Source organism: Xenopus tropicalis, chromosome 7, assembly GCF_000004195.4.
Source record: "Xenopus tropicalis strain Nigerian chromosome 7, UCB_Xtro_10.0, whole genome shotgun sequence".
NCBI lineage: Eukaryota > Metazoa > Chordata > Amphibia > Anura > Pipidae > Xenopus > Xenopus tropicalis.
The window spans coordinates 127,133,860-127,159,762 of NC_030683.2; the positions used below are offsets into that span (position 1 = coordinate 127,133,860).

Here is a 25,903-nt window from a genome sequence, read left to right on the forward strand (position 1 = left end):
GAGAGATGGTGCTATAGTAGCAGTGGGGGGATAATAGCCTCTGGGAAGGGACTGGGGCTGTGGGATAGCAGGTATAGTAAGTAGGGAGAGATGGTGCCTATAGTAGCAGTGGGATAATAGCCTCTGGGAAGGGACTGGGGCTGTGGGATAGCAGGTATAGTAGGGAGAGATGGTGCCTATAGTAGCAGTGGGGGGATAATAGCCTCTGGGAAGGGACTGGGGCTGTGGGATAGCAGGTATAGTAGGGAGAGATGGTGCCTATAGTAGCAGTGGGGGGATAATAGCCTCTGGGAAGGGACTGGGCTGGATAGCAGGTATAGTAGGGAGAGATGGTGCCTATAGTAGCAGTGGGGGGATAATAGCCTCTGGAAGGGACTGGGGCTGTGGGATAGCAGGTATAGTAGGGAGAGATGGTGCCTATAGTAGCAGTGGGGGGATAATAGCCTCTGGGAAGGGACTGGGGCTGTGGGATAGCAGGTATAGTAGGGAGAGATGGTGCCTATAGTAGCAGTGGGGGGATAATAGCCTCTGGGAAGGGACTGGGGCTGTGGGATAGCAGGTATATGTAGGGAGAGATGGTGCCTATAGTAACAGTGGGGGGATAATAGCCTCTGGGAAGGGACTGGGGCTGTGGGATAGCAGTTTATAGTAGGGAGAGATGGTGCCTATAGTAGCAGTGGGGGGATAATAGCCTCTGGGAAGGGACTGGGGCTGTGGGATAGCAGGTATAGTAGGGAGAGATGGTGCCTATAGTAGCAGTGGGGGGATAATAGCCTCTGGGAAGGGACTGGGGCTGTGGGATAGCAGGTATAGTAGGGAGAGATGGTGCCTATAGTAGCAGTGGGGGGATAATAGCCTCTGGGAAGGGACTGGGGCTGTGGGATAGCAGGTATAGTAGGGAGAGATGGTGCCTATAGTAGCAGTGGGGGGATAATAGCCTCTGGGAAGGGACTGGGGCTGTGGGATAGCAGGTATAGTAGGGAGAGATGGTGCCTATAGTAGCAGTGGGATAATAGCCTCGGCTTATTAAGATAAGATATATTTGAACCACTGAAGAGTTAATGTTTACTGTGAGTACTTTTTAGGAAGAGCCAATGATCTAGTTCTTTGCTGGCTCCGCCCACCATACCACTAAGAGGAAGGCTAGGCAGGCAGCATAGCTTTAGTTGCTCAGAAGAGCCAGGAGAAGCACGGCACATTGCAGCGGCAGCAGTAAAGCACCCCCAGGATCATTAGACAGGTCAGTATAACATGGTTCAGTACAGAAATTAATGTTCTAAAACTGCAAAAAACACCATTATGTCCTGATGAGACAGAGCTTGGTGACTCCTCTTAAACTACAACTCCCAGCAGCCCCTGTGTTTTTGGCTGTCAGGGATTATAGGTATCGGGTGCAGAGCAAAGTAGTTCAGCAAGTTTTGTAATTGTTCTGGGAAATCGTTCTGTATTGTTTGGTATTGGGTAATATGTATTGCTAACGTTCAAAGTCCTCTCAGAGCCTCTGTCTTTTTCACCCACCCACTGCGCTCTCTCGGCTTAACCCTTTCTGTCTCGCTGCCCCTTCCCTCTGGAACTCTATCCCCGAATCCCTCCGTAGGGAACACTCACTGTCTTTATGGAATGCGCTGAAAAGATTAATGAAAGCGCAGAGGGACTGGGGAGCTAGCGATATGCTAACGACCCCCCCCTGCTTAAGGGGTTAACTTGCCCATCCCAGCTTTCCCGCGCAGTGCAGAAGATGGTAAGAAGTCTCCTCCCTGATTTTCCTGGCACCACCTCTTCCGCCTGGCGGCCAGAGCCGCCCTCCCACCCTGTTCTGAACTCAAATTGTCAATAAAAAAAAATATATATATATATATATATATACATACATATATTATCTATACACCATGGTTCGTTATACTTGTTGTAAAACTTGTCACAGCATATGGCGGGTGATAGTACTTGGCCATTTAATTTCTGTCTCCACAGTTAGGAAAAAACTGGACCTTCTGGGGCACTAAAACATTATTTTGCCCAGTCCTGTGCTTAAGGGCAAATGCCCATACCTGGTGCCTCTTACCTTCCAATTTGTGCCTGTATGTTACCCAACCACTTAGATTGTAAGCTCTACGGGGCAGGGACTATACCTGGTGCACTCTTACCTTCCAATTTGTGCCTGTATGTTACCCAACCACTTAGATTGTAAGCTCTACGGGGCAGGGACCATACCTGGTGCCTCTTACCTTCCAATTTGTGCCTGTATGTTACCCAACCACTTAGATTGTAAGCTCTACGGGGCAGGGACCATACCTAGTGCACTCTTACCTTCCAGTTTGTGCCTGTATGTTACCCAACCACTTAGACTGTAAGCTCTACGGGGCAGGGACCATACCTAGTGTACTCTTACCTTCCAATTTGTGCCTGTATGTTACCCAACCACTTAGATTGTAAGCTCTACGGGGCAGGGACCATACCTGGTGCACTCTTACCTTCCAATTTGTGCCTGTATGTTACCCAACCACTTAGATTGTAAGCTCTACGGGGCACGGACCATACCTGGTGCACTCTTACCTTCCAGTTTGTGCCTGTATGTTACCCAACCACTTAGACTGTAAGCTCTACGGGGCAGGGACCATACCTAGTGTACTCTTACCTTCCAATTTGTGCCTGTATGTTACCCAACCACTTAGATTGTAAGCTCTACGGGGCAGGGACCATACCTGGTGCCTCTTACCTTCCAGTTTGTGCCTGTATGTTACCCAACCACTTAGATTGTAAGCTCTACGGGGCAGGGACCATACCTAGTGCCTCTTACCTTCCAGTTTGTGCCTGTATGTTACCCAACCACTTAGACTGTAAGCTCTACGGGGCAGGGACCATACCTGGTGCACTCTTACCTTCCAGTTTGTGCCTGTATGTTACCCAACCACTTAGACTGTAAGCTCTACGGGGCAGGGACCATACCTGGTGCACTCTTACCTTCCAGTTTGTGCCTGTATGTTACCCAACCACTTAGATTGTAAGCTCTACGGGGCAGAGACCATACCTAGTGCACTCTTACCTTCCAGTTTGTGCCTGTATGTTACCCAACCACTTAGATTGTAAGCTCTACGGGGCAGGGACCATACCTAGTGCACTCTTACCTTCCAGTTTGTGCCTGTATGTTACCCAACCACTTAGACTGTAAGCTCTACGGGGCAGGGACCATACCTAGTGTACTCTTACCTTCCAATTTGTGCCTGTATGTTACCCAACCACTTAGATTGTAAGCTCTACGGGGCAGGGACCATACCTGGTGCACTCTTACCTTCCAGTTTGTGCCTGTATGTTACCCAACCACTTAGACTGTAAGCTCTACGGGGCAGGGACCATACCTAGTGTACTCTTACCTTCCAATTTGTGCCTGTATGTTACCCAACCACTTAGATTGTAAGCTCTACGGGGCAGGGACCATACCTAGTGCCTCTTACCTTCCAGTTTGTGCCTGTATGTTACCCAACCACTTAGACTGTAAGCTCTACGGGGCAGGGACCATACCTGGTGCACTCTTACCTTCCAGTTTGTGCCTGTATGTTACCCAACCACTTAGACTGTAAGCTCTACGGGGCAGGGACCATACCTAGTGTACTCTTACCTTCCAATTTGTGCCTGTATGTTACCCAACCACTTAGATTGTAAGCTCTACGGGGCAGGGACCATACCTAGTGCCTCTTACCTTCCAGTTTGTGCCTGTATGTTACCCAACCACTTAGATTGTAAGCTCTACGGGGCAGGGACCATACCTGGTGCCTCTTACCTTCCAGTTTGTGCCTGTATGTTACCCAACCACTTAGATTGTAAGCTCTACGGGGCAGGGACCATACCTGGTGCCTCTTACCTTCCAATTTGTGCCTGTATGTTACCCAACCACTTAGATTGTAAGCTCTACGGGGCAGGGACCATACCTGGTGCCTCTTACCTTCCAATTTGTGCCTGTATGTTACCCACCCACTTAGATTGTAAGCTCTACGGGGCAGGGACCATACCTGGTGCCTCTTACCTTCCAATTTGTGCCTGTATGTTACCCAACCACTTAGATTGTAAGCTCTACGGGGCAGGGACCATACCTGGTGCCCCCTTACCTTCCAGTTTGTGCCTGTATGTTACCCAACCACTTAGATTGTAAGCTCTACGGGGCAGGGACCATACCTGGTGCCTCTTACCTTCCAGTATGTGCCTGTATGTTACCCAACCACTTAGATTGTAAGCTCTACGGGGCAGGGACCATACCTGGTGCCTCTTACCTTCCAGTATGTGCCTGTATGTTACCCAACCACTTAGATTGTAAGCTCTACGGGGCAGGGACCATACCTAGTGCACTCTTACCTTCCAGTATGTGCCTGTATGTTACCCAACCACTTGGATTGTAAGCTCTACGGGGCAGAGACCATACCTGGTGCACTCTTACCTTCCAATCTGTGCCTGTATGTTGCCCAACCACTTAGATTGTAAGCTCTACGGGGCAGGGACCATACCTGGTGCCTCTTACCTTCCAATTTGTGCCTATATATTACCCAACCACTTAGATTGTAAGCTCTACGGGGCAGGGACCATACCTGGTGCACTCTCACCTTCCAGTTTGTGCCTGTATGTTACCCAACCACTTAGATTGTAAGCTCTACGGGGCAGGGACCTCCTTCCTACTGTGTCTCATACTACATGGCACTTACTCCCTGTGTATTTATACTTATTTATTGTATTTATTATATCACTTGTCCTCCCTGTGTGTAATTGTGTATATTGTAAGATTGTACAGCGCTGTGTGTCCTTGTGGCACTTTACATACATATATATATACATACATACATAGCTGAAAATATCTTTATTGTTATGAATTATTGTCACATTTTTTAAATATACAAAGAAAAATTGCATGTTTAAAGGGAAAGTTCACTTTTCACGAAAACTCTTGAAACCTGCAGGAACCCAGTTACTGCCTTACCCACCCACCTACGCCCTCCCATGATCGAACTGAACCTGTTTTTCTGGTTTCCTTTATATATATATATATATATATATATATATATTACACAAGGCACGTTCACTCCTGATGAAATGATGAGAATCTTGCATAAGCTGTCAGTACTCTGTAGGTTACTATGCGTGTCAAAAAGCCTTAAGAGATAAAATTTGGGTTACTGCGCAGGCTGGCACACGTGTCATACACAGAAAATAGCTTCCATTGAAATGAATTACATGCAATTAAGGGAGACATGGCAGGCATGGATTTGCAGCGACATTCCCCATTTAGCTATTGGCGGATTTTCCCCTTTTTGCCATGGGACAAATACAAGTTGCTAATTTTTCGGTACTCTGCAAATTATTGCAAGTACAGGTATGGGATGCCTTATCCGGAAACCCGTTATCCAGGAAGCTCCGAATTAAGGAAAGCCCGTCTCCCATAGACTCCATTTTAATCGAATTATTCAAAATTTTAAAACTGATTTCCTTTTTCTCTGTAATAATAAAACAGTACCTGTACTTGATCCCAACTAAGATATAATTACCCCTTATTGGGGCAGAACAGCCCTATTGGGTTTATTTAATGGTTAAATGATTCCCTTTTCTCTGTAATAATAAAACAGTACCTGTACTTGATCCCAACTAAGATATAATTACCCCTTATTGGGGGCAGAACAGCCCTATTGGGTTTATTTAATGGTTAAATGATTCCCTTTCTCTGTAATAATAAAACAGTACCTGTACTTGATCCAACTAAGATATAATTACCCCCTTATTGGGGGCAGAACAGCCCTATTGGGTTTATTTCATGGTTAAATGATTCCCTTTTCTCTGTAATAATAAAACAGTACCTGTACTTGATCCCAACTAAGATATAATTACCCCTTATTGGGGGCAGAACAGCCCTATTGGGTTTATTTAATGGTTAAATGATTCCCTTTTCTCTGTAATAATAAAACAGTACCTGTACTTGATCCCAACTAAGATATAATTACCCCTTATTGGGGCAGAACAGCCCTATTGGGTTTATTTCATGGTTAAATGATTCCCTTTTCTCTGTAATAATAAAACAGTACCTGTACTTGATCCCAACTAAGATATAATTACCCCTTATTGGGGCAGAACAGCCCTATTGGGTTTATTTAATCTTTTAATGTTTTTTAGTAGACTTAAGGTATGGAGATCCATATTACGGAAAGACCCCTTATCCGGAATACCCTTGGTCCCGAGCATTCTGGATAACAGGTCCTATACCTATACATTGTTTTGTTTTTTATGCATTAACACTAGTTTGTTTTTTCAGTCAGAAGGTATAAAACCTAATTATGTGCTTATTTTCCAGTCTGACTCTTGGCTCGTTTCTGTTCCCAGCCATTCTAACACCATGGTGCGCTACCCAGTACAGGAGGAAGGGTAAGTTCTTGCCTAAAGTGCAGCTATAATGTATAATAACATATATTTGTAACCCTTTCTTGGCACATTCACTTAATATGGGCTGTATTTTCACAGGAGATGTGTGTTCTCAAAGAATATTGATACTGGGAACTGGGAACAGCGCAGTGCCTCCACCTAGTGGACACTGAGGAACACACCTCTAGGGGATTTCCACTAGGAAATAATCACACATGGTTTGCAGCAATATTAAACTTTATATAACTTTTGGACATAAACAGTAGAACAGCTTTTGGGTGACTGATAATCCTTTCCTGAGGAAACTTGGGAGGGCTATCCACACTGGCACAGTCTCTGTACTTGCCCAGCCCACTTTAGATCCGGATAGACCCCCAACCCTTAAATCAGTTCAGTCTAGTGCTGGGCGGTATACCGCCATATACCGAATACCGTTTTTTTTTTTAAAAACCGATATTAATTTTTTAAATACCCCCATTCCGGTGAAGATCGGGTTGCGCCCCGTGCGTACTGACGTCACATACGCACGGGGCGCAACCCAAAGCGGCAACGGAAGCGGCACGGGCCGCATCGCTGGTCAACTTGCTGTATGGGGGGCTGTATGGGGGGTGGTGCTTATAAATAATAATCCTAATTATAAGGGGAAAGGTGGGCGAAAGCTTCCTGCTTAGCTGGTCACATGCTCCCTCTACTGGCGCCTCACTGGGACAAACCTCTCAAAATTGCACATTCCAAGTACAGAACTGCATGAAGCAGTGCTTCATATACCGATTTAGAACCTCTGAGGAATTGTACCAGCACGAGCCTTTCCATATATTTTCAACTTTGTTCCCTGTGGATTAAATACTAATTGTCTCAATAGCAATATTTAGGGGCCCTGGCCACCAATGTTAATTGGAAAAAAAAATACCGTCAAATACCGTGACACCGATATAATTTTGAAAAATACCGTGATATAAATTTTTGGTCTTACCGCCCAGCACTAGTTCAGTCCCTTCCCCAAGAGCTCTTTAGTCCCCCCATGTAGCGCTACCTGCCCCAGAGTACCTTCCCTGTTGAAAGGGGTGGCTGCTCCCATGTAGCAGGCAATTGCAATACCTGTTCCTCCAGGGGACACACAGAGGACTTTATATTCCCTGGCAGTCCAGCAGACTTTTATCCTTTCCAGTCTGAACTCACACTGTTTGTGCTGACTGCTCACTCTGGGTCTCTCTCTCTGCACTGGCAAACAACAGCAGGGGCTCCCTTTATAAACTGCTGGGACCGCCCCTAGATTTTTGGCTCCAAAGCTTAGGCACACCTCTCCCAGACGTGCACTGGGGCAGCCAGCCAACCGGATCCCTCCCCAGGCTGTAGCTAGGCTGGATGAGATCACAGACTGAGAAACAGGGGACAGGGTTCTCTGATCCCCTACATATTTTTTAGGAAATCTTCATCTTCCGGGTGTTTCTGGGTTTCATTAGCAACTGAAAAGCAGGAAGGAGCAATTTTTATTGATTATATTTAATTGGTGGTGGTTTAAAGGGACTTTACCCCCCAAACAATGTAGGTCTCTATAACAATATATTGCATAAACAAAGAGGCAGGCCATGATATCAGGGGGGTGGGAAAGAGGCAGGGCCACAATGTTGCAAGGGCAGGGCTATGGCAGAATGATCGCTGATTGGCCGGTCGCCACGTCAACATTAGTGAGTGTTGCCCCTTTTTCTGAATTCAGGAAACCGAGCAGGAGGTTTTGACCTGGCAACGCTATTCTGACCCCTGTATCCTGACTGGACTGTTACTGTTTGGTTTTGACTCGGCCTGCCTGACTCGATTAATCTCCCTCGCTCGCTCAGAACCTTTGCCCTGATCCTGTCACTTTAAGACCTGAGTAGCGGAGGGCTCCCCCCAAAGCCAAAGGGGGCTGCCATAGGCAGAAGTGTGAGCTGTGAGCCGGACCTTGGCTGTTGTTCTGGGTTTTGGGTTACCGATGGTCATCGATGTATCTGCTGTTTGTGCCGTTCCCATGTCTCCGCCATTTTACCTGCCCGCCTTACATGTCCGTTGTCTCATATCAAATATAAGGCAGAAAAGGATTTTCTTTGGGCGGCAGGAGAATTCAGGATGAGTACAAAGAAGTGAAAACCTATAAATGTTGATATAAACTTTATTCCGTTACACATACAGATCTATTATCAATAAGATGACGCAAACCAAGGAGACGGTCAGTGGATCTCCGGATCTCAAAGGCTCCTTCCACCCACAGCCCCCCAAACCTAAGAAGGTCAAAAATGATCAGACAGAGGAGAAAAACGACACTTCCTACAGGATCCAATCTGATTCTCCTATTCGGGCATTATGGCGTCGGAGAAGGAATCCAGTGGCAACTAAGGCGAAAAAAAGGGCAAACGGTGCTCCCAGATTCCTGAGAGGTACCAGACAAGGCAAGTATACATGGGCAGAGCTATTCTTTTGCATTAGATTATGTATCTAGATGCCGTTTGTAGTGATCAGGGTAGGACTGGGCCACCGGGACACTGGGGAAAATCCCGGTGGGCTCTCGCGGCTCAGGCTCGACCCTTGCTGGCGCTCCCCTGCCCGACCACTCCTCCCCTGATGCGTTAAATTTACACATGCTCAGGGGAGGATGTTGGGCGGGGGAGTAGGGGGCCCCCTGCAGGGGGGTAGGGGACGTAGCCAGCAAGGGCACCTGCAGGGCCCCTGGGGCGGGAGCCTCGGTGGTCCCTGCACCCCCCAGTCTGACCCTGGTAGTGATGAGTGAAATAATTCTGCGAAATGGGCAAAATATTTGTGGATAAATTTGCGACATTTTCGCCTTTCTTTAGAAAGATTCATGGATAATTTTGGTGAAGCGAAACGGGGCAGATTCGCTCATCACTAGCCATTACCTACCTCTCACTTTCATGATGGCAAAATCACAAATTTATATGCATTAATGTTTGTTTTTGCATTGTGAGGTTTGGGGAGCCCCTTCTCTTGCCATTTGAAGTTATATAAAAAAGATAGAGTTCCGGGATCTACATTCTGAAAGTGTAGGGGAGGCAGATGGGGCAGATGAGTCTAGGGCGCTGGATCACTGGGGGTGCAGTTATATTTTATATTGCACAGCCGCTACAGCCCTCCCCATTTAACCCCATCATTCTGCCACAGCCAAATCTTCACAGAGTGGGGTCGCTTGTTAGCCATACTATCTGCAAGGGAACACACCTACTAGGGTTCTGCTAATACTTTTTAATACTTTTCCTACTGGCAGACTTTTTGCCCAAAGCCAATCAACCCCTCTCACTAGCCTATCCTGTCGGCTTGGGTTTCTATCTGGTGGATGATCCACCAGAAAACTGTTCCCACTACCCACCTCGTTGGGGCAATATGCAGCCCATGCCAACTAACTTATCTCAGACACCCTGTGCCCGCTGCACTTTTTCACTTACCTATTCTAGTCTGCTTCTACTCCACACCTTCTGCTCTTCTTCTCTGTCTCCAACTTGGTCTGTGGCTTTTCCCTCCCATAAAGACCTTGACTTTTGTGTTCTTCCCCTTTTATACCATCTATAGTGCCCTCTTGTGGCTGCAGCTAAAGACTACATCTACTTATTTTACTAACTATACTGTCACCTATTGGTTAAATACAGAAATAACCTATTGGTAATTTTAAGAAAAAGAATGCAATAATAACACAAAACATACAATCAGAATTGTTTCACTTCCTTACAATGAGACTAAAATATGAAGACAGAGAGGGAAATTAAACTTTAATATGAAAGGTGAATAAATATATTGTAAGATACACCGGGAGGTCAGTGCACCTTATTGCTTTTTGTCCCCAAGTCTACTAGCGGCACCCAGGGGCCGACACCATGAGAGATAGGAAGGCATGCCTGCGTCCTAGGGAATTTTTCATATGGAAATATAAAATAAATGGAAAGAATTTAAAAGGAGGGAGGGAAAAGAAAAGGGGATTGGAGAAGAAAACACTGAGTAAACAGGTAGGAGGTACAATTATGAGATAATATGAGACCCAGCTACTGCTGTTAGTAGACTGCCAGGGCCAAATACGGAGAGTCTGTAGGGTCAGAATGCACTGGTTACACTGAGAAGTTACCAGTAAAGGCCCATACACAACTGGCAGCAATGCCACTGCCGCCTCCCATGGTGCACCTGTTATACTGGGTACCCCACATTACACAACAGGCAGCAATGCCACTGCCGCTTCCCATGGTGCACCTGTTATATTGGGTACCCCACATTACACAACAGGCAGCAATGCCACTGCCGCCTCCCATGGTGCACCTGTTATACTGGGTACCCCACATTACACAACAGGCAGCAATGCCACTGCCGCCTCCCATGGTGCACCTGTTATACTGGGTACCCCACATTACACAACAGGCAGCAATGCCACTGCCGCCTCCCATGGTGCACCTGTTATATTGGGTACCCCACATTACACAACAGGCAGCAATGCCACTGCCGCTTCCCATGGTGCACCTGTTATATTGGGTACCCCACATTACACAACAGGCAGCAATGCCACTGCCGCCTCCCATGGTGCACCTGTTATACTTGGGTACCCCACATTACACAACAGGCAGCAATGCCACTGCCGCCTCCCATGGTGCACCTGTTATATTGGGTACCCCACATTACACAACAGGCAGCAATGCCACTGCCGCTCCCATGGTGCACCTGTTATACTGGGTACCCCACATTACACAACAGGCAGCAATGCCACTGCCGCTTCCCATGGTGCACCTGTTATATTGGGTACCCCACATTACACAACAGGCAGCAATGCCACTGCCGCTTCCCATGGTGCACCTGTTATACTGGGTACCCCACATTACACAACAGGCAGCAATGCCACTGCCGCCTCCCATGGTGCACCTGTTATACTGGGTACCCCACATTACACAACAGGCAGCAATGCCACTGCCGCTTCCCATGGTGCACCCTGTTATTTGGGTACCCCACATTACACAACAGGCAGCAATGCCACGCCGCTTCCCATGGTGCACCTGTTATATGGGTACCCCACATTACACAACAGGCAGCAATGCCACTGCCGCTTCCCATGGTGCACCTGTTATACTTGGGTACCCACATTACACAACAGGCAGCAATGCCACTGCCGCCTCCCATGGTGCACCTGTTATACTGGGTACCCCACATTACACAACAGGCAGCAATGCCACTGCCGCCTCCCATGGTGCACCTGTTATACTGGGTACCCCACATTACACAACAGGCAGCAATGCCACTGCCGCCTCCCATGGTGCACCTGTTATATTGGGTACCCCACATTACACAACAGGCAGCAATGCCACTGCCGCCTCCCATGGTGCACCTGTTATACTGGGTACCCCACATTACACAACAGGCAGCAATGCCACTGCCGCCTCCCATGGTGCACCTGTTATACTGGGTACCCCACATTACACAACAGGCAGCAATGCCACTGCCGCTTCCATGGTGCACCTGTTATACTGGGTACCCCACATTACACAACAGGCAGCAATGCCACTGCCGCCTCCCATGGTGCACCTGTTATACTGGGTACCCCACATTACACAACAGGCAGCAATGCCACTGCCGCTTCCCATGGTGCACCTGTTATATTGGGTACCCCACATTACACAACAGGCAGCAATGCCACTGCCGCCTCCCATGGTGCACCTGTTATACTGGGTACCCCACATTACACAACAGGCAGCAATGCCACTGCCGCTTCCCATGGTGCACCTGTTATACTGGGTACCCCACATTACACAACAGGCAGCAATGCCACTGCCGCCTCCCATGGTGCACCTGTTATACTGGGTACCCCACATTACACAACAGGCAGCAATGCCACTGCCGCCTCCCATGGTGCACCTGTTATACTGGGTACCCCACATTACACAACACTTGCGCATGGTGCACCTGTTATACTGGGTACCCCACATTACACAACAGGCAGCAATGCCACTGCCGCTCCCATGGTGCACCTGTTATACTGGGTTACCCCACATTACACAACAGGCAGCAATGCCACTGCCGCCTCCCATGGTGCACCTTACCCCACATTACACAACAGGCAGCAATGCCACTGCCGCCTCCCATGGTGCACCTGTTATACTGGGTACCCCACATTACACAACAGGCAGCAATGCCACTGCCGCTTCCCATGGTGCACCTGTTATACTGGGTACCCCACATTACACAACAGGCAGCAATGCCACTGCCGCCTCCCATGGTGCACCTGTTATATTGGGTACCCCACATTACACAACAGGCAGCAATGCCACTGGCCGCTTCCCACATTACACAACAGGCAGCAATGCCACTGCGCCTTCCCATGGTGCACCTGTTATATTGGTACCCCACATTACACAACAGGCAGCAATGCCACTGCCGCCTCCCTGGTGCACCTGTTATATTGGGTACCCCACATTACACAACAGGCAGCAATGCACCTGTTATACTGCGTCCCATGGTGCACCTGTTATATTGGGTACCCCACATTACACAACAGGCAGCAATGCCACTGCCGCCTCCCATGGTGCACCTGTTATATTGGGTACCCCACATTACACAACAGGCAGCAATGCCACTGCCGCCTCCCATGGTGCACCTGTTATGGGTGCACCACTACACAACAGGCAGCAATGCCACTTCCGCTCCCATGGTGCACCTGTTATACTGGGTACCCCACATTACACAACAGGCAGCAATGCCACTGCCGCTTCCCATGGTGCACCTGTTATTGGGTACCCCACATTACACAACAGGCAGCAATGCCACTACCGCCTTCCCATGGTGCACCTGTTATATTGGGTACCCCACATTACACAACAGGCAGCAATGCCACTGCCGCCTCCCATGGTGCACCTGTTATATTGGGTACCCCACATTACACAACAGGCAGCAATGCCACTGCCGCCTCCCATGGTGCACCTGTTATACTGGGTTACACAACAGGCAGCAATGCCACTGCCCCTTCCCATGGTGCACCTGTTATACTGGGTACCCCACATTACACAAACAGCAGCAATGCCACTGCCGCCTCCCATGGTGCACCTGTTATACTTGGGTACCCCACATTACACAACAGGCAGCAATGCCACTGCCGCCTCCCATGGTGCACCTGTTACATTGGGTACCCCACATTACACAACAGGCAGCAATGCCACTGCCACCTCCCATGGTGCACCTGTTATATTGTTATTTTCACTCTTGGGTACCCACTACAGGATCACTACCTCCATGGTCTACTGGTACCCACATTACACAACTGCAGCAATGCCACTCGCCTCCCATGGTGACCTGTTATACTGGTACTCCACATTAAAACTGCAGCAATGCCACTGCCGCCTCCCATGGTGCACCTGTTATATTGGGTACCCCACATTACACAACAGGCAGCAATGCCACTGCCGCTTCCCATGGTGCACCTGTTATATTGTTATTTTCACTTTGTACCTACAGGTATTAATGGTCTATTTACCATCTGCATCTTTATGGCTACTATTGGTGGTACAATTGGAGATTCTATAGGGGAATGTAAGTACCTGAAAACCTTTATCTGCCTTTATGTAGAGGAATAAAAGTGTTTTGATTGGTTTAAAAATGGGACTTTATTTTACTGAATTCAGTGCTGTTTATAGAGGGCTACAAACAGGGTCACTTTCATGCCTATTCGGGCACCCACAAGCCAAAAGTTTATTTGAAGTAGAAAAAAACTCAAAAATTCACAAACTTGAAAATTGCTAAATAAGCCCATTAGTCTCCTTGCCACAAAGCAAGAGGTGCCCGCCGTCTTCGGCCCCCACAGGAAGTACAGACTGTCACATGACTTTCAATTTGAATTTTTTATTCCTCTACTTGACATGAAATTTGTACATTAACTTTAGGTACAGGTAATGCCAGATCTTTATTTAACCCAATGTGGGTATTTGCTTCTCTGCCTTCAGCTCCTACCGTATGTTCCGCTCAGGTCCCCATCCCAAAGCCACCACTGGTGATTAGAAGGGACACCACTGGGAACCCCTCGGAGTCCCATGTAGCCAACCAATCAGTAACCTGCCCTGAATCAGTGCCCTTCTTCCAAAGCTTCACAATCTGCTATTTAAACAAGACCTGGGTGGATATCAGCAGCCCTATTGGAGATAATGGGACCTGCCCAGCGCTCTATGTGGAATATACTGAGAAAGAACAAAGGAGAAACCCACCGATGCATGTCCAGCTGATGCCTGGTAAGGGATACACTATATACTGCAGTCTCTCATTCCTATTGGCTGTTACCTTTGTTTTTACGCTCCTAGAAAAGAGTCCGTCTTCCCTTCCTGTATCTTGTCACGTCCAACATCCTTCCAAATACAGGGGGCTTTAGTGCAGTGACATTTTAAATGATATATCTACTGTACAGCGCTGCGTACATAAGTAGAACTTTATAAATAAAGATATACATACATATATTTAGTATTAGTATTTATAGTACTGTATTTGGATGTTTATCAACTTGACAGTGGAGGGGAATGAACTGCAGAGCAGAAGACAAACAAGGCCTGAATTGAGTAACATAGTAACATAGTAAGTTAGGTTGAAAAAAAACATACGTCCATCACGTTCAACCATAATGCCTATATATAACCTGCCTAACTGCTAGTTGCTCCAGAGGAAAGCAAAAAACCCCATCTGAAGCCTCTCTAATTTGCCCCAGAGGGGAAAAAATTTCTTCCTGACTCCAAGACGGCAATCGGACCAGTCCCTGGATCAACTAGTACTGAGAGCTATCTCCCCTACCCCTGTATTCCCTCACTTGTACTGAGAGCTATCTCCCCTACCCCTGTATTCCCTCACTTGTACTGAGAGCTATCTCCCCTACCCCTGTATTCCCTCACTTGTACTGAGAGCTATCCCCCCTACCCCTGTATTCCCTCACTTGTACTGAGAGCTATCTCCCATACCCCTGTATTCCCTCACTTGTACTGAGAGCTATCTCCCCTACCCCTGTATTCCCTCACTTGTACTGAGAGCTATCCCCCTACCCCTGTATTCCCTCACTTGTACTGAGAGCTATCTCCCATAACCCTGTATTCCCTCACTTGTACTGAGAGCTATCCCCCCTACCCCTGTATTCCCTCACTTGTACTGAGAGCTATCCCCCTACCCCTGTATTCCCTCACTTGTACTGAGAGCTATCTCCCCTACCCCTGTATTCCTCACTTGTACTGAGAGCTATCTCCCCTACCCCTGTATTCCCTCACTTGTACTGAGAGCTATCTCCCATACCCCTGTATTCCTTCACTTGTACTGAGAGCTATCTCCCCTACCCCTGTATTCCCTCACTTGTACTGAGAGCTATCCCCCCTACCCCTGTATTCCCTCACTTGTACTGAGAGCTATCCCCCCTACCCCTGTATTCCCTCACTTGTACTGAGAGCTATCTCCCCTACCCCTGTATTCCCTCACTTGTACTGAGAGCTATCCCCCCTACCCCTGTATTCCCTCACTTGTACTGAGAGCTATCTCCCATACCCCTGTATTCCTCACTTGTACTGAGAGCTATCCCCCCTACCCCTGTATTCCCTCACTTGTACTGAGAGCTATCCCCCCTACCCCTGTATTCCCTCACTTGTACTGAGAGCTATCCCCCCTACCCCTGTATTCCTCACTTGTACTGAGAGCTATCTCCCCTACCCCTGTATTCCTTCACTTGTACTGAGGGCTATCCCCCCTACCCCTGTATTCCCTCACTTGTACTGAGAGCTATCTCCCCTACCCCTGTATTCCCTCACTTGTACTGAGAGCTATCTCCCATACCCCTGTATTCCCTCACTTGTACTGAGAGCTATCTCCCATACCCCTGTATTCCCTCACTTGTACTGAGAGCTATCTCCCCTACCCCTGTATTCCCTCACTTGTACTGAGAGCTATCTCCCCTACCCCTGTATTCCCTCACTTGTACTGAGAGCTATCTCCCCTACCCCTGTATTCCCTCACTTGTACTGAGAGCTATCTCCCCTACCCCTGTATTCCCTCACTTGTACTGAGATCTATCTCCCCTACCCCTGTATTCCTTCACTTGTACTGAGGGCTATCCCCCCTACCCCTGTATTCCCTCACTTGTACTGAGAGCTATCCCCCCTACCCCTGTATTCCTTCACTTGTACTGAGAGCTATCCCCCCTACCCCTGTATTCCCTCACTTGTACTGAGAGCTATCCCCCCTACCCCTGTATTCCCTCACTTGTACTGAGAGCTATCCCCCCTACCCCTGTATTCCCTCACTTGTACTGAGAGCTATCTCCCCTACCCCTGTATTCCCTCACTTGTACTGAGAGCTATCTCCCCTACCCCTGTATTCCCTCACTTGTACTGAGAGCTATCTCCCCTACCCCTGTATTCCCTCACTTGTACTGAGAGCTATCTCCCATACCCCTGTATTCCCTCACTTGTACTGAGAGCTATCTCCCATACCCCTGTATTCCCTCACTTGTACTGAGAGCTATCTCCCCTACCCCTGTATTCCCTCACTTGTACTGAGAGCTATCCCCCCTACCCCTGTATTCCCTCACTTGTACTGAGAGCTATCTCCCCTACCCCTGTATTCCCTCACTTGTACTGAGAGCTATCTCCCCTACCCCTGTATTCCCTCACTTGTACTGAGAGCTATCTCCCCTACCCCTGTATTCCCTCACTTGTACTGAGAGCTATCTCCCCTACCCCTGTATTCCCTCACTTGTACTGAGAGCTATCCCCCTACCCCTGTATTCCCTCACTTGTACTGAGAGCTATCCCCCCTACCCCTGTATTCCCTCACTTGTACTGAGAGCTATCTCCCATACCCCTGTATTCCCTCACTTGTACTGAGAGCTATCCCCCCTACCCCTGTATTCCCTCACTTGTACTGAGAGCTATCCCCCCTACCCCTGTATTCCCTCACTTGTACTGAGAGCTATCCCCCCTACCCCTGTATTCCCTCACTTGTACTGAGAGCTATCTCCCCTACCCCTGTATTCCCTTACTTGCTAAATACCCACCCAGCCCCTCCTTGTACCTATATAATGTATCAGCCAGTACGACTGATTCGGGGAGGGAATGCCCTCGTGCCCGTTGGAAGGACCTACTGGTAAATAAAACATTAGAGAGGTTATTATATGATCCCCTTATATATTTATACATAGTTATCATATCCCCCCTTAAGCGCCCCTTCCCCAGTGTAAACAGACCCAACTTGGCCAGCCTTTCCCCATAACTGAGACTTCCCATACCCTTTACCAGCTTAGTTGCCCTTCTCTGGACCCTCTCTAACTCAATAATGTCCCGTTTGAGCACTGGAGACCAAAACTGAACAGCATATTCTAGATGGGGCCTTACCAGCGCTCTGTAAAGGGGAAGAATAACCCCCTCCTCCCGTGAATCTATACCCCTTTTAATACAGCTCAAAACCTTGTTTGCCCTTGCAGCTGCTGCCTGGCATTGCTTGCTACAGCCAAGTTTATTATCTACAAACCTAAATGAAAATATGACAGAAGGGGGTAAATATATGGACAATTAAAAATCATAGAATAAAGCTCCCATATGACACATACAACATCCATTTGGGCAGACAAATAACTGGAAACATTTCCGTATTTTTTACGTCTTACATTTTTAATGTCTTGATAGAAATCTCAGACTGAACTAGCATTAATAAAAACATTATTTGACATATGTAAAAATCCAAAAATAGGAAAAAAAAGCTCCAGCAGATTAACTGCAAAACATTTATTATGGGTAGTGGTAACACGACATGTTTCGGGTTAATACCCTTTATCAAGTGTACAAAGACCATAACCATGTGATCTCATTTAAAGCCAAATTGACCTATGACCCACCAAGCACACAGCATTTCAGGAAACATTCTTAAAGTGATAGTATAATAAGTTAACAAGTTAAACATAAGTGAAGGGTCATTATATAATATACCTTGTGTAAAAAATGCTATAGTTAAATATGGTAATGTTTCATTATACATTAACATTAAAGTGATAGTGCAGCAATTAGCATAAATAATGCCACAATGTGCATAGATTTGTTTAGGTTTGTTAAAATAGCATAAAAGATAATAATTTATAAGATAATCAAAAACAAGTGCAAAGTGAATAAAGCATACAGTCCAAATACTAAGTCCATAAGTGTTGATCCAATGTCCTTGGAAATCCATTAAAAACAGTTCCATAAAAGAGGAAGGGAGGTCCAGTTGAACCGAATCCACAAGAAACACTCCTGGGGGCCACTGCACGTTTACACGTGTCTAACCACACCAATGATAGGAAACTGCCCATACAGGGCCTATCCAGGGTAATGTAATCCTTTATATATTGAAATTGCCTATACATGTTTAAATGCAACATTTTCAAATCATTTACGTAAAAATTATTGTTACAAAATGGATACAATAAGCTGCAAAATATGCAAAAAGTTACTAATGAAGTATTACTTTTAACAGGCCGGCCTTATTATATATCTCTATCTCCTGTAATAGGTGACTCACCCATACCAATTTTTTTATTTTTATACAGCAGGAAATCCGTGTTTCGCAACGACTAGCAGGCTAACTTTATTCACCTGAAAAATAGAATGGACAATACATAATTGAACCTACAAGAAACAGAGTAAAATCCTTTTAAGAAGGATTCTTACACGGATACATCTGTGTCACGGCACTTTATTGATAATAAGCACAGTGCCTGTCAGTTAAAATGGAAAGTGTTGGAGGTGGTACAAAAACCTGTAAGAGGCGGGATTGGAAGAAGCTGCTATTACAAAGAGAGGCTAGGTGGATAAGGCGCCTAGACTGTGTCATGCCCAGAGGTATGAATGAACAATATAGTTTACTCTGTTTCCTGTAGGTTCAATTATGTATTGTCCACTCTATTTTTCAGGTGAATAAAGTTAGCCTGCTAGTCGTTGCGAAACACGGATTTCCTGCTGTATAAAAATAAAAAAATTGGTATGGGTGAGTCACCTATTACAGGAGATAGAGATATATAATAAGGCTGGCCTGTTAAAAGTAATACTTCATTAGTAACTTTTTGCATATTTTGCAGCTTATTGTATCCATTTTGTAACAATAATTTTTACGTAAATGATTTGAAAATGTTGCATTTAAACATGTATAGGCAATTTCAATATATAAAGGATTACATTACCCTGGATAGGCCCTGTATGGGCAGTTTCCTATCATTGGTGTGGTTAGACACGTGTAAACGTGCAGTGGCCCCCAGGAGTGTTTCTTGTGGATTCGGTTCAACTGGACCTCCCTTCCTCTTTTATGGAACTGTTTTTAATGGATTTCCAAGGACATTGGATCAACACTTATGGACTTAGTATTTGGACTGTATGCTTTATTCACTTTGCACTTGTTTTTGATTATCTTATAAATTATCTTTTATGCTATTTTAACAAACCTAAACAAATCTATGCACATTGTGGCATTATTTATGCTAATTGCTGCACTATCACTTTAATGTTAATGTATAATGAAACATTACCATATTTAACTATAGCATTTTTTACACAAGGTATATTATATAATGACCCTTCACTTATGTTTAACTTGTTAACTTATTATACTATCACTTTAAGAATGTTTCCTGAAATGCTGTGTGCTTGGTGGGTCATAGGTCAATTTGGCTTTAAATGAGATCACATGGTTATGGTCTTTGTACACTTGATAAAGGGTATTAACCCGAAACATGTCGTGTTACCACTACCCATAATAAATGTTTTGCAGTTAATCTGCTGGAGCTTTTTTTTTCCTATTTTTGGATTTTTGCAGTTGTATTTGGTTGCAGCACAGAGCAACAACTAGGAGCTAAAGCATTTTTCGTAAGTACTTTATACAAAGTTCACCAATAATTTTTCATTTTTGATTATTTGACATATGTATATATATATATTGTATCTTGCAGTGAGGAGAAAACAGAATGAATCCATTGAAAGCCTCTCACAGAACAGCACCATTGAAACCTCAGGTTTGCATTCTTTATTATTTTATATCAGAAATGATTTCTTAGGCTGCTAACCCATTGGGTTCATAATACAGGTACAGGACCCATTATCCAGAATGCTTGGGACCAAGGGTATTCCGGATAATACAACCTTTCCCCTAAGGACTCCAAGTAACTAGTAGGGGAAAAATGGACTAAGTTTCCATGGAAATGATTCATCCTGAAAAAAATTCTTCTGCATTCCTACTTCTGTCATTGTCCTTGTTTTTTATAATTTATAAAGAACTCTGACCTTCTTTAATGAGAACATTGGTGACCGTCACCAGTTTAGACCTGGGAAACCCCATAGCTGTGCTGTGGCTAAAACAATATTCTGCTGAAATGCTACAGAAATAATGAGATTTCAGTGACCCGGATCAGCACATCAGAATGGACATTTTTACCGCCATCGCTATTCCATATGTCAATTATGCAATTTTACTACTAATTGTCGTTAGTGATGAGTGGATCTGTCCTATTTTGCTTCCATGCCTGGCGAAAAAAATGGCTCATCACTAATTGCCGGCAATAAGTGATTTGTTGGTTGGCTGTATCTCACAGTGTATGGAAAGGTTTGTCCCTTACAGGCATCACTACCTCTGTTCAGGGTTAGACTGGGCCTCCGGCACACTGGGAAAAACCCAGTGGGCCCTGGCGGCTCAGATCCAATCTTGCCGATGCTCCTCCAGCCAATAGTGTTCCTCCCCTGACACGTTAAGCATGCTCAGGGGAGGACATAGGGGAGGGGCCCCTCTGGAGGGTTAGGGAGGCTCAGCGGGGGCCCCTAGGGGGTGCATGGGACACGGCCGGTGGGTGCTCCTGCAGGGCCCCTGCACCCCTCAGTCCCTCCCAGCCTAGTAAACAGAGTGGTAACATCAGGGCCGCCATCAGAAATCACGGGGCCCCCCACAACAAAATTTTCTGGGCCCCACCCTCCCACGCCCCCAATGGCCCCCCCCCATCAATACAAGGGACACACAGGCATTGGTAGTGAGGGCCCCCTAAAACATTGGTAGCCAGGGCCCCCCTAAAACATTTGTGGCCAAGGGTTAGGTTTTGCATTGGTGCCAGGGCAGGGACCCATTAAAACATTGCTAGCCAGCCCAGGGCCCCCTAAAACATTGGTGGTCCTCCCCCAGTGTCTCCATACAATGACCCGCTCTCCGCTGCTTCCTTACTGCTTCTTCCCGCTCCCCCCACCCAGCATTCTCCTGCTTCTTCCAGGGCCCCCCAAGCATTCTTCAGCTCTGCCCAGCATCCTCCTGCTTCTTCCAGGGCCCCCAAGCATCCCCCAGCTCCCCCCCCAGCATCCTGCTGCTTCCTTCAGGGCCCCCCCAAGCATCCTCCTCCTTCCCCCAGGGCCCCCCCAAGCATCCTCCACCTTCCCCCAGGGCCCCCCAAGCATCCTCCAGTCCTCTCCCCCCGCCGCTGCTGCCCGGCCGGGCTCTGTTACTGTTATCGCTGGTGCCTGCTGTAATGTCCTGAACTCCTCGCTACATGTGCGCTTTTATAGGGTTGCGCCCCGTGCATACTGACGTCACACGCACGGGCCGCAACCCTAGTGCCCCAGGGGCACTGTTAAAGGGGATATAAACCCAACCATAACGCTGCCCCACGGCGCCCCCTAGTTTTGCTATAGAAGCTGTCAAAAACGTAATTACAGATGCAAGGAAATCCCCCAATGAGAATTCTACTGAGCAACAATGTGAGTGTAAGTGCAAGAGAAGTGACCAATGAGAATGCTGATTCCCAGCACTGTGTCAGGCCCCTTGCTGGTACCTTACATATAGAGATAATGATGGCATTTTCCCGTCATTATATGGCACAGGAATCAGACATGGGGATAAAGGGACAGACTTGTTCAGTGCTGGGAAACTGTGCTTATTGCTCCCAACTCCAATTGCAGGAACAGAGAACAGGGAGCCGGATTTACTCACATCAGCTGGGATTCTCATTGGGGGATTTCTTGCATTTTAATGCAGTTTTATTGGGCAATATTGCTTTAAGAATACAGCCCTGATGTTGCTGGACTACAGCTCCCAGCATGCCTCACCCTTCATTATATGTTACATTATTCTGGGATTTGTAGTCCGGCAACAGCTGAGTAACGTTTGGTTGAGCCGCGCTGTGCAGCAGGGTTTAGTTCCCCTTTAACAGCATTAATTTAGTGCAAAAAACAGGTCCAGACAGGTACACAGCAACATAGGAGGTAAACAGAAAGGAATGTAAAGAAGTGATTTGCTGCTACAGGTAAATGCACTAGACCAATTTTGCACCTATGTTAGTAAATCAGCCCCTTTCTCATTTTAATAGACCTAAATTTCCTTAACTGAAGGTAAATCTAATAACCAATCTAGTAAAGCCCCTGAGCCCTTGATTCAAACCATCCTGTTCCGCAGCACCAGTTGATTTGTTATTCATGTTCGAAAATATAATTCAAAACAATACAGTAAATAATAATAATAATAATAATAATAGATCCTCTTTCAGCTTCAAAAAGACCGACTGAGCCAACAAAGAGACATCGCTACATCCTTATTGCCTTTGTGGCTTGTGGTACAGCAGCTGCTTTTGTCCTTGGAGGTTTCTTTGTTGTCCTGTGTATCTCCAGGAGCTGTAACAAGTAAGTACCATGTATTCATGGAGCAGCCAAGTCCAAATTGTCTGGGTCGTACGGTTCCTTCTGATATGCAGAGCAAGTTCAGACATTTGGGGGCGAGGTTGAATAAAACCCCATCATTTATCAAAAGATCTGACCTCAAAAAGCACAAATGGGAAAAGTCATGGAAAAAAAAAAGCTACTTTTTTTGACTTGTCGCACAAAAGCCAGAAAAGAGTTCTCACAATCCTCTATGGGAGAAAGTCATTTTCTGATGTACTGGTTCCACTTATACCAGGGGTGGGCAAACTACGGCCTGCGGGCCACATCCGGCCCGTTAGCCCTTTCAATCCGGCCAGCCGTCTCCGGCCCCCTTAAAAGAATGACGGGCCCTGATTGGTTGCGCCCCGTGCGTAACCATATAAAAGAATGCACTGGGGAGCCGGGGAACAGAAGGACGGGACGGAGGAAGCAGCGGGTCGCTGGAAGAGGGAGCCGCAGGTCATGGAGGATGCTGGGGGGAGCTGGTGGGAGGATTTTGAGGAGAAGCTGGAAGATGCTGGGGGTGGAGCTGTAGGATGCTGGGGAGTGGAGCTGCAGGATGCTGGGGTGGGGAACTGCAGGATACTTGGGTGGGGAACTTCAAGATGCTGGGTAGTGGAGCTGCAAGATGCTGGGGGTGGAGCTGTAGGATGCTGGGGGTGGAGCTGCAGGATGCTGGGGTGGGGAACTGCAGGATACTTGGGTGGGGAACTTCAAGATGCTGGGTAGTGGAGCTGCAGGATGCTGGGGGGAGGAGCTGGGGGAGGAGCTGGGGGAGGAGCTGGGGGGAGGGGCTGAGAGGCCCCATGATTTCTGATGGCAGCCCCGGGCGTAACGCTGTCCCGGCCCATCTGTTAGTCAATGTGACCCCTGAGCCAAAAAGTTTGCCCACCCCTGACTAATACCGTAGCTGTATGGGGAAGCCATATCTTCTGGAAGTGAGATGGAGGTAGGAACCACCTTGGGACAATCCATGCTGTCCATGATGGCACTGTTATTTGGATAAGCACACATCTACAACTGATCAACACAACAATGCCATTCTTGTCCATCTTCACACTGTACCATGTATGATATGGGTCCGATAACTGTTATTAATGCAGGGACCCACTTTGAACCAGTCCTGTTACCAGGGGTAACATGTGAACCTCATTAGTGCATCCTTTGTAATCTGAACTATTCACTCAGCTTGCCCATTCCCTTATGCTGATGCCACACGTGGCGTAGGGCTGATGAATGGAATACGCTCGGGTGCAGGCACATGTAGCCGATATACGCATGAAAACACGAGACTTTGCATTCTCTCGCGTTTTCATGCGTATATCGACTACATGTGCCTGCACCCGAGCGTATCCCATTCATTCAGGTGCAGGCACAAGTAGCAGGCATAGGGATGGAAAAAAATCAGCCCTACGCCATGTGTGGCATCAGCCTTATGGTCGATGTGGAGCAATAGTTACTGTCCTAATTGTAATTGGTAAAGGATCGATAAATGTTAATTATTTGATTACAATGGAGTCTATGGGAGACGGCCTTTCCATAATTTGGAACTTTCTGGATAATGGGTTTCCGGATAAGGGGTCTGATAAGGGGTCCGAGACAGAGAGCCTGTGGTTCCACCAAAGTCAAAATATGTAAAACCATAATAAGCAATATGGACAGTCATTTCCAGGAATTTGATAACTATGAACTAGATCTTAGATAATATAAAATAATTGTCATTTTTACTGTTTTCTACTTTTTTTTTTTTTTTTATTTCTCTAGGAGGAAACCAAAGACTAGAGATTATGATCCGGCCCAGACATTGGATACTCAGATTCCGATGAACAACCTTTCCAATGAAGACGGACCAGGAAGTAACGGACATATTCCAGGAAGTTCCAATGGGGCTGTACATGGCGGGACCGTGGAGGCCGACGCTGAGCCCCAGGGAACTGCTCTCCAGCAATAATCACTCAAGGAGATTTGGGAAAATGCCATTTCTACTTGTGCAAAGTTTTCCAAAAATGTGCAGTACTGCCTACATACATACATTTTAAAAAGGGACATTAATTTTACTTACAGACATTTTGTAAAGTTTCACTTTTCTCTTGTATTTTTATCTATGTTATTGGCAGATGGGATTTAATGTGGATAAATGTAAGGTCATGCACCTGGGATGTAACAATCTGCCCCCACTTATACCCTTAATGGGACTGCACTGGGCAAATCCATAATGGAGAAGGAGCTTGGAGTCCTTGTAGATAATAAACTTGGCTGTAGCAAGTAATGCCAGGCAGCAGCTGCAAGGGCAAACAAGGTTTTGAGCTGTATTAAAAGGGGTATAGATTCACGGGAGGGGGGGGTTATTCTTCCCCTTTACAGAGCGCTGGTAAGGCCCCATCTAGAATATGCTGTTCAGTTTTGGTCTCCAGTGCTCAAACGGGACATTATTGAGTTAGAGAGGGTCCAGAGAAGGGCAACTAAGCTGGTAAAGGGTATGGGAAGTCTCAGTTATGGGGAAAGGCTGGCCAAGTTGGGTCTGTTTACACTGGGGAAGGGGCGCTTAAGGGGGGATATGATAACTATGTATAAATATATAAGGGGATCATATAATAACCTCTCTAATGCTTTATTTACCAGTAGGTCCTTCCAACGGACACGAGGGCACCCACTCCGTTTAGAAGAAGGGAGGTTCCATTTAAATATTCAGAAAGGGTTTGTTACAGTGAGAGCTGTGAAGTTGTGGGATTCCCTCCCTGAATCAGTGGTATGGGCTGATACATTATATAGGTACAAGGAGGGGCTGGGTGGGTATTTAGCAAGTGAGGGAATACAGGGGTATGGGGGATAGCTCTCAGTACAAGTGAGGG

At 46.7% G+C, this 25,903-nt stretch overlaps 1 protein-coding gene across 1 annotated transcript; it reads left to right on the plus strand.

Moving 5' to 3' along the window:
- Positions 1–1,080: 1,080 nt before the first annotated feature.
- LOC101730987 lies at positions 1,081–25,117 on the plus strand. Its single transcript, XM_031906362.1, has 9 exons — positions 1,081–1,240; positions 6,326–6,396; positions 8,563–8,819; positions 13,861–13,935; positions 14,346–14,627; positions 20,333–20,395; positions 22,901–23,033; positions 24,816–25,002; positions 25,033–25,117. The coding sequence occupies exons 2-8, from the start codon at positions 6,368–6,370 to the stop codon at positions 25,000–25,002; spliced, it is 1,026 nt and encodes a 341-aa protein (XP_031762222.1). The 5' UTR covers positions 1,081–1,240; positions 6,326–6,367; the 3' UTR covers positions 25,033–25,117.
- The last annotated feature ends 786 nt before the right edge of the window (positions 25,118–25,903 follow it).